Below are 13,156 nucleotides of genomic sequence, written 5' to 3'. Positions count from 1 at the left end.
TACCTGCAAATATGCTTCCCACACTGACTTTTCTGCAGTAACAGTTTTTCTGTCGTTGTCCCACCCAAATCTGCTACAAAATGGTTCAGTCAACATTTCATGAACCACTTGAAAATGAGTCTTCAAAGTCTTCATTCTAGACTCAATGTGTGGCTTAGCTAGTATATCACATGCATGCATCCGCTCCTTTAATTTCATCTCAAGAGCTCTAAGATGACCTGGCCTGAAATTTCCTTCAGCTTTAAACTTCCCTTCATTATTCAGTTCCATAAGTGCTTCAATAAAGTGTTTGTCTTCATCTTCGCTCCAAAATCTTTTATTTTGTCCTGGACCTCTTCCTTTTGAAGTCTCCATGCTGAAATAAGGTATCAAAATACTGTAAAACTAAAAACTAAAGCTGAAATATTGTAGTTGAATGAAAAAGAAACAAACAGTCAGCAATAAAGAAATAAAAGTGAATGGATATACACACCAATAACAAAACATAAATTTAAAGATAAATTTTCCATTTCAAAGCAAGTGATATAAGTTTTTCAGGTGGTCAATTACACAAACAGTCAAATGAATTGGCATAGCCAAGTGAAACCAAATTTAGAAACCTAGACAATCATTGTGCATTTAATCTAAGAAATAAAAAAAAAATTAGCTTGCTCTCCTATGTTCTCTCCATTCGTTATACATCTCAAGTGCTAAATGATTTCTAAATGTTGTCCACCCTTCAAAAGCTTCAATACTTCTTATGGATCCATCAGCATCCATGCTATCTTTTTCGTCTCCACTATCACTCTCATTCTCTGGATGCATATCAGTATTATCAGTAGGCATTTCTCTCCTAATAAAATTGTGAAGCAAACAACATGCTAAAATGACTCGGTTTTGAGTCTTTATTTGATAGAATGATGGACTCCTAAGAATTGCCCATCGATTCTTAATTGCACCAAATCATCTCTCAATGACATTCCTAGCAGATGAGTACTTCATATTAAAAAACTCTTGTGGATTTCTGGGAGGAATCCCATCTTCCCATTGGTTGAGGTGATAGCGTTGGCCTTTATATGGAGCAAGAAATCCCTTACAATTAGTATATCCACCATCTACAAGGTAATAATGACCTAAAATAAAATAAAGATAAGGATTAAGTTGTCTCCTAAATGACTTACTTATCCAAAAAAAAATGTATAATCTAAAACACAAAGCATACCATTTGGAACACACAAACCATTTGTTCTACGTATGGAATCACGTAAAACTCTACCATCTGCTGCAGAGCCTTCCCATCCAGGTAACACATATATGAATTGCATGTCTTGGGAGCATACACCTAAGACATTTGTAGCTATTTCACCTTTTCGAGTGTGATATTTTGGTTTATCAGCCATAGGTACTCCACTCTAATATGAGTTCCATCTAGTGCCCCTAAGCAATTCTACCACATAATAAACAAACTTTTTTTATTAGTATTTCAAATAAATAAAAATTTGTAGTGATTTTTAATTCAAGTAATATATAATATACCTTGACCCATTTCCACCTTTTATCTGTTGAGTTTTCCACAACCGGTTCAGGTCTTTTGAATAACGTTCCATGTAGTCGAATGATTGAATGTAACACATTGTGAAAAAACTTGCTAATAGTCTCACCAGATCTCATAAATCGAAATCTAATGACTTTATTTTTCTCATGATGAGCAATTACATGTAAAAACATGGCCACTTGCTCATCTACTTGCAAGTAATTATATGCTTTTAACCCACCCCTAGTATTATATATATATATGGAAGGAAGATTATTACTCAAAAGGTAAGTTGGCAATATCTCACTTGTAGTTCACCATTATTTTTCATCAAAACAGGGAAGAAAGGGCAGAGGTTTTGGGTAGATATTCTTTAATTTCGGTAAGTCTTCCAATCTTAGATATTCAAGTTTAAGAAAAGGCTGTAAACATTTCACCTCCTCTGGAGCATCTCCTAGTTTCTCCATTCTTATTATTTCTTCCAATGTAGGGCAATCCCAGACAGTAAGATGCTGCAGGTTTGGAGCAAAAGCTAGCCCAGTCAATTCCTTCAAATTAGGACAACAATCAACATCGACTTCACGAAGGCTTGGGAACAAGTCGTTAGTTAGGCATTGAGGAGGACTTGGTACATGGGAAGAACATTCCTCTCTTCTTTTCCATTCCCAATCTATCTTTAACTCTTCTAACCTTGAACATTTATAAAGATGAAGATTCTCTAACCGTTCCATCCTCAAAAGAGTGGATAGATTAAGAAACTCCCAGGTGCTTTCAAAATGGAGAAATAGACTTTGAGTGGAGTTCAGTAGCATTTGGGAGGCCAACAATCTATCAAGGGCAGTGACATATTTTATGGAGACATCCAACTTCATTATGTGTTTCAAACTCTCTAATTCTTGTACTAGTAATTCACTACCCCCACATTCAACTCTATCCTCCATCTCCTCAGACTTTGTTCCACACTGAAACATGTTTAACACTTGTAGCCGTGAAAAGCTTGATATAACTCCTTCTGGAATTACATTAAGATTACGTAAATAATATAAGTTCAAGTATTTCAACATATTCAAGTTCTTCAACTCTCTTGGCAACTGTTTTATGTTTGTAGATGCTAGTTGAGGTATTGCAATGAGACTAATTTTGATATCTCCGTTGGCAAAAGAGTCAATAGATTACATGACAAATCCAAAACTGTTAATTTAGGTATGAACTCAAAAAAGCTGCCACTAACTCGCTGCAAATTGTTTTGCTGAAGAAATAAAGTTGAGAGGTTAGGACATGTCGGACTTCCTGAGAAACTCTTAATGCAGTTTTTCATCAAAGAGATCCTTTCAACCTCATTCCAACTTTCAATCATTTGTTCTTTCAACTCAACATTTGTTTTCACAAAAAAAGTGTGATCTGCCTTTTCACACCCACAAGCTATCCATAAAGCCATGTCCCGGATCACATCATGCATCTTTACACGTGTTTCATCGACCTCTTCTAATAAGCATGCATAAAGAAGAGAGCCAATGATGGTATATCCTTGGCCTTGCAAACTCTCAAAATCAGAACATTCATCTAGAAACCCCTCACACATCCATTTATATATCAAATCGTCTCTATTGATTGGCCAATCTTCTGGAAACAATGAGCAATACAGAAAACAAGACCTAACTTTCTCACTAGATAAATTATCATAACTGAACTTTAAAAGAGGAAATACCTCATCTCCCATGCCTGAAAAACTTGAGGCTGAGTTCTTTAAGATCTGAATTGCATATCTCCACTCTTGAGGTGTTCTCTTGCAAGCCATTGCTCGACCTATAGTTGTTAGTGCAAGAGGTAAACCATCACACTCTTCCGCAACTTGTTTAGATAAATAAAGAATATCTGGGTGGACACTGAGGGCCTCGTTGCCAACTTTTTCCTCAAATAACTTCCATGACTCTTCTCGTGACAAGCACTTCACTTCAACTTGTTTATCAACTGACATGCGACTACAAACATCCTTGGAACGAGTTGTGAATACGAGCTTGGAACCATTTTGCCTGTTAGGCAAAGGAATCCCAACTTTAACAAGATCAATTCTCTCCCATATGTCATCCAACAACAAAATAAATTTCTTTTTGTTCAAGACATTGAAAATGTCTTGAGATTTTTGTTGGAATGTTTTGTTCTTCCATGTATCTCCCCCAAAAGAAAGCGTAATTTTTTCTCCAATACTATTTTGTATATTCTCAATAGTATGATCTTTAGATACCACTACCCATATAACATGATAATCATTTTGAGAATTGAGGAACTTGTTGTTGATCTTTTTCAAAAGGGTGGTTTTTCCCACTCCTCCCATTCCATACAACCCCATAATTCTCACATCTTCTTCGTTGAGTTTTGTCCACATAAGATCAAAAATTAGTTCCATTCCTACCGTCGGCTCATCCGGTACTTCAACAACAGGAGCTATTGGTCCCCTTTCAGCCACCACCTCAAATACCCCTTCGCCTTTCAGCTCAGTCACTTCAGCGAGCTTCCTCGACACCCTTTTCCCATATTTATAGCTGGACTTATAGTTCTTTGAGCAGCAACCCCAAGGGCATAGTCTGTTTCTTTCTTCAGATTCTGTTTGCAGCAGTTCTTGAACTTCATTTTCCAATGCTCCAGCCCTTGAAATCCACCTCTGGACTGTTTCCAGGCACGTCAACTGGTCCTCCTCCTCAGCAATCTTGACTCTTCTCACTAAGCCATTCTTCACATCTGTTAACTCCTCTGAAGCTTTCTCTAGAGCCTTAAGATTCTCTTTAAGATTATGCACGTAAGTGGCTTGTGCAACAGTGGATTGATAGCAATTGGAAAATATGGCATCAAATTGAAGAGAAACTGAGATGCAATTACCCATTGCTCGTTGGAAGATTGGATGAGTTTTGAAACTGAGAAAGAAAGTAATATGAATATGGAGAATAAGGAAGTAAAATGTAGAGAGTGTAAGATAATTTTGGTGTGAAGAGCTGAGAAGGAGGTTTGATGGGATGGTCTACTGTTTACGTAATAAAGTTTTCTCAAAAGAAAAAAAAATTCAAAATATCAAAAAAAGTTACATAATAATAAAGTGGTCGAATAATAAGAGTATATATATGCTAGGAAAGAAAGTCACAACGGATCCTATGTGGTATGTACAACACATAATCATATTGGTTTAGGAACTATTTATATTTTTAAATTTTTAGAAAAAAATATTAATTTAATATGAAAGTTTCAAAAGAAAACTTTATATATTGCTAAACAACTGGATACACATAGTTATCCAAATTTCCTTTTCACTTTAATCAATATGGAAAATTCGCATAATGTGGGATCTATTTAATTATAACAGATGATTTTTCTATAATGCAACTCACAAAAAGAGTGGTAACGATGTAATTTTTTTTATTGCTTTTAGCTTGTGAATAGCTTTCGGCGTATTTTTTTTTTATGAACGTGTATATTGTAGTTGTTTAGAATAAATTTTGACAAAATCCAAATAATTTATATTTCTAATACACATGCATGTATTCCCATCATTTATTGTTGGACCAAGTTATTCTTTCCAATTATATTTTATGAACACTCATAATGTGTTTACTTTCTAAATATTTTTAAATAGTGATCTAAATCACTCCATCTCCTTAAACAAAAAAAGCACATATCATTTGCAAGGATTATTGCCCTCTCAATTACTAATTTTCTGACAAAGTGAAATGGGCGTTAGTTGTAGTTTTAATATGTTTATCATTTAGAGAAAATTTATAATTCTCAAATTGGCCGTGTTGTTTGGTGTGATCGCCGGTGACCAGTCTTTGTCTATTTTTTAGAGATTTGAGGTTTTGGCTATTGAGGTGGCTTTTATTCGTCATGGATCGAGATGAATGGGCGGCTTTGAATGATTCTTTGGATTGCGATGACAGCGACAATGAGATCATCGAGGGTGATCTTGAGGCGGCTTTCGTCGACGTTGGACAAGATAATTGTAACGCCCCAAACCCCAGGGACCGTTACGGTGTGCCTTGTAAACAATGCTAAACTCGCTAACCGAGTCATTTGGCCAAAAACGTGAACTAAGTATGATTAGCGGTTTAGGGATTAAACATTTTTGGTTAAGATGAAACATTTCACTAGAACGTTTAATATATACATTGGGATCCCGAAAATATAGTTTCAGAGTCTATTACAGAAAATATTTACAACAGGCCGTTCTAAGCGGCAAAACAGGGTTCAACCCTAGTTCCACTTTAAACCTCGGCCGTGGTGGACGAGCAGCTGCATATGTACACGTCATCACCTAAGCTCTCCAACTCAAGGATGGTCAAGCTTCCTCTTGCCTTTACCTGCACCACGTAGCACCCATGAGCCGAAGCCCAGCAAGAAAACACAATATAACATGATATAATATCAACAGATAACATGATGTAATATCATCAGGTAACATGATATAATATCAACAGATAACAAGATGTAATATCATCAGGTAACATGATATAATATCAACAGTAATTGTAACAGCCATTCAGGACCAACGGTCCAAAACAGGTAGGTGGCAATAGCCAAAAGTCACAGAAGTGGGTACAGCACAATTGATAAGTGGTTCCTTCATAAGCTTGATCAGGATAGGTGCATGGTGATAGTCACCAACATAACCATCCTCCCGACTCTAGAGTCGTAACTAAGGACAGCGTCCCCCAGCCATGTGACAAACAGTCACCGGGGTCATATACCTTGGCTGAAATCATCTGGTCTTAGACCAGGTAAGCGCTTATAGTTCTCATTGACCTTCCGGTTGGTCCAGCACTGATACCCTATATGGGTCATCCAATGCCAACCTCGATTAGATCTAATCTCCATTTGGCCCGGCGTTCTCAACGCACTGCCACTTCTGACTCTTGGGTCGGTGAATCACGACCAGTGCTCAGCCCGTGGTGAACTTAACTAATAAGTCACAGCCTCACAGACGGATCTGACACCATTGCCGATTCTGACTAATAAGCCAGCGCCATACACAGGTAAGCCATGCCACCAAACATATATCACATGTCCAATATCTACAAACAAGGCATTCAACATGCTTACTTAACAGGTACTAGTACAATTAGGTCCATGCACAACACAGAGGCTCAAGCTCTGAACAACATCATACCCAGTATACAAAGCATGTCCTAATCACATGTTTCTCGTGCATCACATGCATCATACTTAACAATCCAACATGCACCAATAACTGCCATGCATGTCACGTTCAACAATTAACCAACATGCATCAAGAATAGCCATGCATGTCATACTTAATAATCAACCCACATGCATCAAGAATAGTCATGCATGTCACATATACACAGGGTGCAGTTTTCTTACCTCAAAGTCGAGCTAGAATGATAACAAGAACGACCCTTGAGAACGATCAACTTTTAATCCTTTAGCGGTCACCTAGTCATAACCAAATATAGGATACCATCAATAAAAATGATCAACACAAGTTCCCAAACCAATATCTAGCCTCCGGGACATCAATCCCCACTTAACCAAGTAGTAGGATCAACCCCGAGGCCTGTGGTAAGCATCCCTAAACTAAAAACACAATTTTGGTCAAATCTGCCCTGATGGGCTGTGGCTCACCAGAGCCATGCCGCGGCTCATCTCCCTGACAGAGGCATTTTTGCCTCAGAAGCCACCTTAGGCCGCGGCACACAAAAGCCAGGCCGCGGCTCATTACCCAGATCAGCCAAAAATCAGCAACGCACCCGCTCGACCCCCCCTGCGTTTTCCCTTAGAACCAAGCCTTCAAACTAGCTCCAAACCTTCTCCAAACACTCAATTAAACCTCTAAACATCACCCATAACTCCCCCTCATCAAAACCCAAGCTAAACATCAATTAAAACCTCTTCAAATCCATACTTCCATCAAGAAACCAAAAGCTGAAAACTTAAAACGAAAACAGGGTATAACCAGAAACTCAATGGATAAAACTCACCTCAAACCTGGAATTAAATCCTCTCCAATAGCTGAACCAAGCCTAAATCCTCAGCCCCTTGATCTCCTAGCTTGATTCCATCCTTTGAGCTCAAAACTCCAAAGAAGGAAAGAGGAAAATGGATGTACGGGAAGGAGAAAGTTCTTACTCTGTTTTTGTTCTGTTTCCACATCCTTCTAAAACTCCTTAAGGCTGGTATAAATCCTTAAGGGAAAAAGACCATAATGCCCCTAGGCCAAATAAATCCCTCTAAAAGCTTCCGAGGGTAAAACCGTCCTTTCCTGCCTATCTCGTTAATTATAATTAATGCTCTCCAATTCCCGCTATTCTCAATATTCCCAAATGCCAATAAATCATATCCCATTACCCTTTAATTCCCGGTAATGTTCTAATCATTAAATTCGCCCCGAGACTCACCCCGAGCCCCGAACTTAAACCCGTTATGACTAGACCGAACACTTACATCTCATGATCGTCTCATGCCGAATAGCTCGAACCAACCCACCTTATAATGTGGCTATATTAATTAATCACAACCATGCACCCAAAATACACAATTACGCCCACAGTGGCCAAATTACCAAAATACCCTCACAATAATAAATCCTCCCATATGCATGCATTCACCATCATATAATAATATAATTCACGTAAACATGCATATAATCATTAAATACCATAATAAATCAATTATGGCCCTCCCGGCCTCCTAATCAAGGTCCTAAACCTTATTAGGAAGTTTGGGGCATTACAATAGTGTTGCTCGAACCTTGGTGGGTAAGCTGCTCTCCACCAAAGTTGTCTCAGGAGAGCACATGACGCAATGTATTGAGGTTTTTTGGAAAATTAACGGGTCGGTGACTGTCAAGGCCGTGGGAAATAATGTATTTCTGTTTAGATTTTTGGATCTCAAAGATAAGTGGAAGGTCTTTGGCGGTGGACCTTGGTTGTTGGAACATAAACTCTTGGCCTTGGAAGTCCCTACGGGAGCAGGTGATTATCTCTCTTTGGCCTTTGATAGAGTCAAATTTTGGGTTCAAATTAATCTTGCCCCTATTTCTTGCATGAATGTGGATATAGGAAGGGAACTAGGGGGACTTCTTGGCCCGGTCACGGATGTTGACGAGATTTCGTCTACGGATTGTTTGGGAAAATTCTTACGTGTTCGGGTCGGTATCGATATCACGAAGCCACTTCCTAAACTTATGAAAGTTAGTTTGATCAAGGGTGAGGAAAAGTCTAAATTTCCTCTAAAGTATGAGCGTCTCCCCGATATTTGTTTTTGTTGTGGTATTATCGGACACCCTTCGCGGGAATGTGTTCATTGCCGGCTTCGGTTCCGCGTGGCCATAAGTGGAAGTACGGCGATTTTATTCGTGCGAACCCAGTCCAGCGACTGCATGCTTCATCTAAGCAGTCTCGTTTGGATGCTAGGAAGTTACCTCGTGCGTTTGGAAAGGAGAAAGGCAGCCCATCTGGTTTGATAAAAGGTTCTATGAATCGGAGGGCGGCGAGCGGTGGTGTTGCTTCGATCAGGCCTGAAGTTAAGTCAAGCCCGATTTGGAAAGTTGCTGGTGTGAATCCGGGTGCCGGCCTTTCTCTTTCTTCCTCGTCTTTTGGGGCCGTGGGTGCTCAAAAGAGTAACAATTCGGCTGTGGTCAATGACATTCCTAATTTGGTGGCTAATATTGATTCTCAAATAAATGAGAAGTTGCATATTTCTTGTGATGGGAAAAACGAAAACTCCCCAATTATTGCCGAAAAAGTTTCCATTCCTAATTTGAGTCAACCCTTGACTTTAGGTATTAATTTACCTATCCTTGGGGAGTTAAGCACACCTTGTGCATCAAAAAAGATTGGGGAAGCTTCTATGCCCATTTCGGGTAACAATGGTGCTAAAAATGGCATTTTTGGGAATGCTTGGTCTGGTGATATTGGGTCAGCTTTTGTTGGGCCGAATCTTCACTCTAAGAATATAGAGGCTTCTGCTCACGTGCCTCTTTTTACCAGCCACGTGAAGGTGCATGGGACTGATACTGTTTCTCTTCCAGCCATGCATGTTTCGTCATTGCAAGATTTGTCATCTTCTTCTCTCGACGACGGCTTCAAGGCCAAGTGTGGCCTGCGGCCTCCTGTGCTGGGAGTCAAACGCCGCCTTCTACCAGACTCTAAGGTTCACGAGGTTGATCCTAAAGGGAAACAAAGGACAAATGGGAAGGCGAAGGAGTGTAGAGACACAAGTCACGCCTCGAAGGGGAAGGGATGGAAAAAAATTCTGGGCAATGTCGGGTTCGCTCCGTTAAGTTCTTCTTTCAAAATGGCAAAACGGAGGGCTCGTGGTGGTGCTGGGTTGGTGCGGGATGCTGTTGACTCGGGTTTGGTTCCTCTGGCCGAAGTGACGGAGGGTGTTCATGGTGTTGGTTCGGAGGTTGTTGAGTCGAAAACTTGCGTTGGTTCTCTTGGGTCACCCGTCAAGATGAACAATGATGGCGGGGTGACTCCTTTTGACTTGACGGTGCCTGTGAAGCAGGGCTGCCTATCATTATGAATGTGTTGGCGTGGAACGTCCAAGGCGTGGGCAATGATAGGACGTTCTGAGCACTCCACGCCAATGTTCGGGAAGTCAATCTGAACATTGTTCCGCTAAAGATTTCGGCTACTTTGAATAGTCAGCTCACCTGTCCTTTTGTTGGGGAAGATGTGAGGAAAGCTCTCTTCCAAATGGATCCTTCTAAAAGCCCAGGTAGTGATGGTATGACAGCTAGTTTTTATCAAAAGAACTGGGAAACTGTTGGCTCGGATGTGATTGCGGCTGCTCTCTCCTTTTTGAATGGTAATTCTACTCTAAAAGGTATTAATAAGACTCTCATTTGTCTTATTCCCAAGGTTGACTCTCCTGGTAAGCCTGCTGATTTTCGTCCTATTAACCTTTGTAATGTCATTTATAAGATCATCACTAAAACAATGACTAATAGGATGCGTGAGGTCTTGTCTAGTGTGATTTCGGAAGAACAAAGTGCTTTTCTATCTGGTCGTCTGATTATTGATAATGCTCTTATTGGATTTGAGTGCATCAATGCTTTGAAAAAAAAAAGAGAGAAAAGTTGGTGCTCCTGAGTATTGTTCCATTAAGTTGGATATGTCCAAAGCATATGATCGAGTGGAGTGGTCTTTCCTTGGAAAGATTATGGAGAAATTGGGATTTCATGTTGATTGGATCAGGAAGGTTCTTGATTGCATCTCTTCGGTGGAGTACTCTGTTCTTGTGAATGGTGGTGTGTTTGGTTCTTTTCGGCCTGAGAGGGGTCTCAGACAAGGTGACCCAATGTCTTCGTACCTTTTTCTATTGTGTGCAGAAGGTTTGACTTCTTTGGTTAAACAAGATTGTGTTGATAACTTACTCCATGGTTTTCCTTGTGGTATTTCGGGGCCGAAGATATCTCACTTGATGTTTGCGGACGATTCTCTTTTCTTTCTGCAAGCGTCGGTTTTGGAGTGTGAGAGATTCAAGCTACTTTTGTCTTGGTATGGTTCGGCTTCTGGACAGAGAGTCAGTTTTGAAAAATCGGCTGTTTGTTTTAGTCCGAACATTGAAACCATTGACAAGAATAATATGAAAGTGGCGCTGGGGGTAGTAGGTGTGGATTGTCATGAAAAATATCTGGGTCTTCCTTGCTTCGCTGGTCATACCAAATCGGGGATGTTTAATTCTGTGCGTGATCGTATTTGGAAAAAACTTAATGGTTGGAAGGCGAAATCTTTCTCTATGGCGGGTCGTGAGGTTCTCATTAAAGTTGTTATTCAGTCTATTCCTACTTATACGATGTCACTTTTCAAACTTCCCAAGTCTTTCGTGAATAGTATCCATGGTATGTGTGCCAGATTCTGGTGGGGTGGTGATGACACCAAACAAAAGATGCACTGGTGTACTTGGGAGCGACTTTGCTGGCATAAAGAAGATGGTGGTATGGGTTTTCGGGATTTACACCTTTTTAACCAAGCTATGCTAGCTAAACAAGCGTGGCGGCTTTATGATGACCCGAGTTCCCTTACAGCTAAGGTTCTGAAAGGCTTGTATCACAGGAAAAAGCCCTTTGGTTCTATGGTTAAATCTAAGAATGGTTCTTTTGTCTGGAAAAACATTTTATGGGGAAAGGAGTTGTTTGATGCTGGATATATTTGGAGAGTTGGAAACGGAAAGGATATCAGAGTGTATGAAGATGGGTGGGTTCCAATGCCGTCAAACTTTTTGGTTCTGTCTCCTAACCTTTTAGGTGAAGGAAGTATGGTTTCTCAACTCAGATCTGACTCGGGGGATTGGGATTTGGAGCTCATTCGTGGTCTTTTTGCCCCTAATGAGGCTGCGGCAATCCTATCTATTCCTTGGCCATCTACTCCGACTCGGGATAGACTAATCTGGGGTTATGAAACTTCTACTCTTATTTTGTCAAAAGTGGTTACTGGCTTGCTATTCGAAACCTGGGCGCAGGTCGTGCATCTTCCTCAGTCGGGTTTTCGGGGTGGTGGAAAAAAATTTGGTCTCTCAATCTTCCTCCGAAGGTTAAGATGTTCGCTTGGCAGATCTCTTCTAATTGGATTCCTACCAAATGCAACCTCACTAAGCACGGTTTATTGACAGACGAGGTTTGTCCTATTTGTGATTCTCAATTAGAAACTACTCATCATGCCTTATGGGGTTGCTCTTCTCTTGCTGACTGTCGTAATCTTAGTGATATCTCTTTGGGAGATCCCCTTGCTGTTTGTCCCGATTTCTATGATTTTATTCATCAGTTTCTGGACCCTTTGCCAATTGCTTCCTTAGAGCTGATTTTGGTAATTATGTGGAGAATTTGGTTTAGGAGAAACAAAAAGGTGCATTATGATAAAATGATTGACTCAGACATTGTTGTTTCTTGGGGTCGTGACTTCCTTGCTAACTATCAGAGAGTAGATACGCCTCTTGATAATTCTCACACGTTGGGGAACTCGTCATCCACGCTCATGGGCTCTTCTAGGTCGGCATGGGTGCCGCCTACTAGGGGGATTGTTAAGATCAATGTCGATGCTGCTCTTGATGCTCCTAATGGAAGATGTGGGTTGGGTATGGTGGCTCGTGACTCCACCGGTGATGTTATAGTTTCTGCTGTTTGGCACATTATGGGTACTTTCACTCTTGAAATAGCGGAAGCTCTAGCTTTAAAACATGCTGCCAACCAATGCCGCTTATTGGGTTTCCAAAATGTGTGGTTTGAATCTGATTGTTTGAATGTGGTTTTGAAGTTTAATAACCAGGTTCCTTTGGCTTCTTCTCTGGGGTTAGTCTTAGCAGATTTTAGACTTAGTTTTTCAGCTTTTCACCCTGCTAGTCTTTCTTTCTGTGCTAGATCCTTTAATACTGTTGCCCATTCCTTAGCTAAATATGCCTTGTCGGAAGTTATTAGTAAGGTTTGGTGGCCTGGTTACCCTTCTTGTATCCATGATCTCATTTTATATGAGAAGAATTAATTCAATCAATCTCCCCCTCACCTTTTCTTCAAGCTCTTTGCTTGGCTGGTGAGTCTTGGGGTTTTTCTCAAAAAAAAAACAAAAAAAGCACATAAACCAATATATTAAATAGTCATTACAACAATATCTATGAGAAAGAGATTATGTTTGAATA

The 13,156-nt window shown here is 40.1% G+C and overlaps 1 protein-coding gene across 1 annotated transcript; it reads right to left on the bottom strand.

The window, feature by feature from the left end:
• Nucleotides 1–2,561: 2,561 nt before the first annotated feature.
• On the bottom strand, nt 2,562–4,666 carry LOC133817016 (disease resistance protein RPS5-like). Its single transcript, XM_062249396.1, has one exon. The coding sequence runs from the start codon at nt 4,392–4,394 to the stop codon at nt 2,625–2,627; it is 1,770 nt and encodes a 589-aa protein (XP_062105380.1). The 5' UTR covers nt 4,395–4,666; the 3' UTR covers nt 2,562–2,624.
• Between the last annotated feature and the right edge of the window lie 8,490 nt (nt 4,667–13,156).

The sequence above is a fragment of the Humulus lupulus genome, chromosome 2 (genome assembly GCF_963169125.1).
Source record: "Humulus lupulus chromosome 2, drHumLupu1.1, whole genome shotgun sequence".
Lineage (NCBI taxonomy): Eukaryota > Viridiplantae > Streptophyta > Magnoliopsida > Rosales > Cannabaceae > Humulus > Humulus lupulus.
The sequence above is the reverse complement of the archived record's forward strand: the minus strand, read 5'-3'. Positions and strand labels throughout refer to the sequence as shown.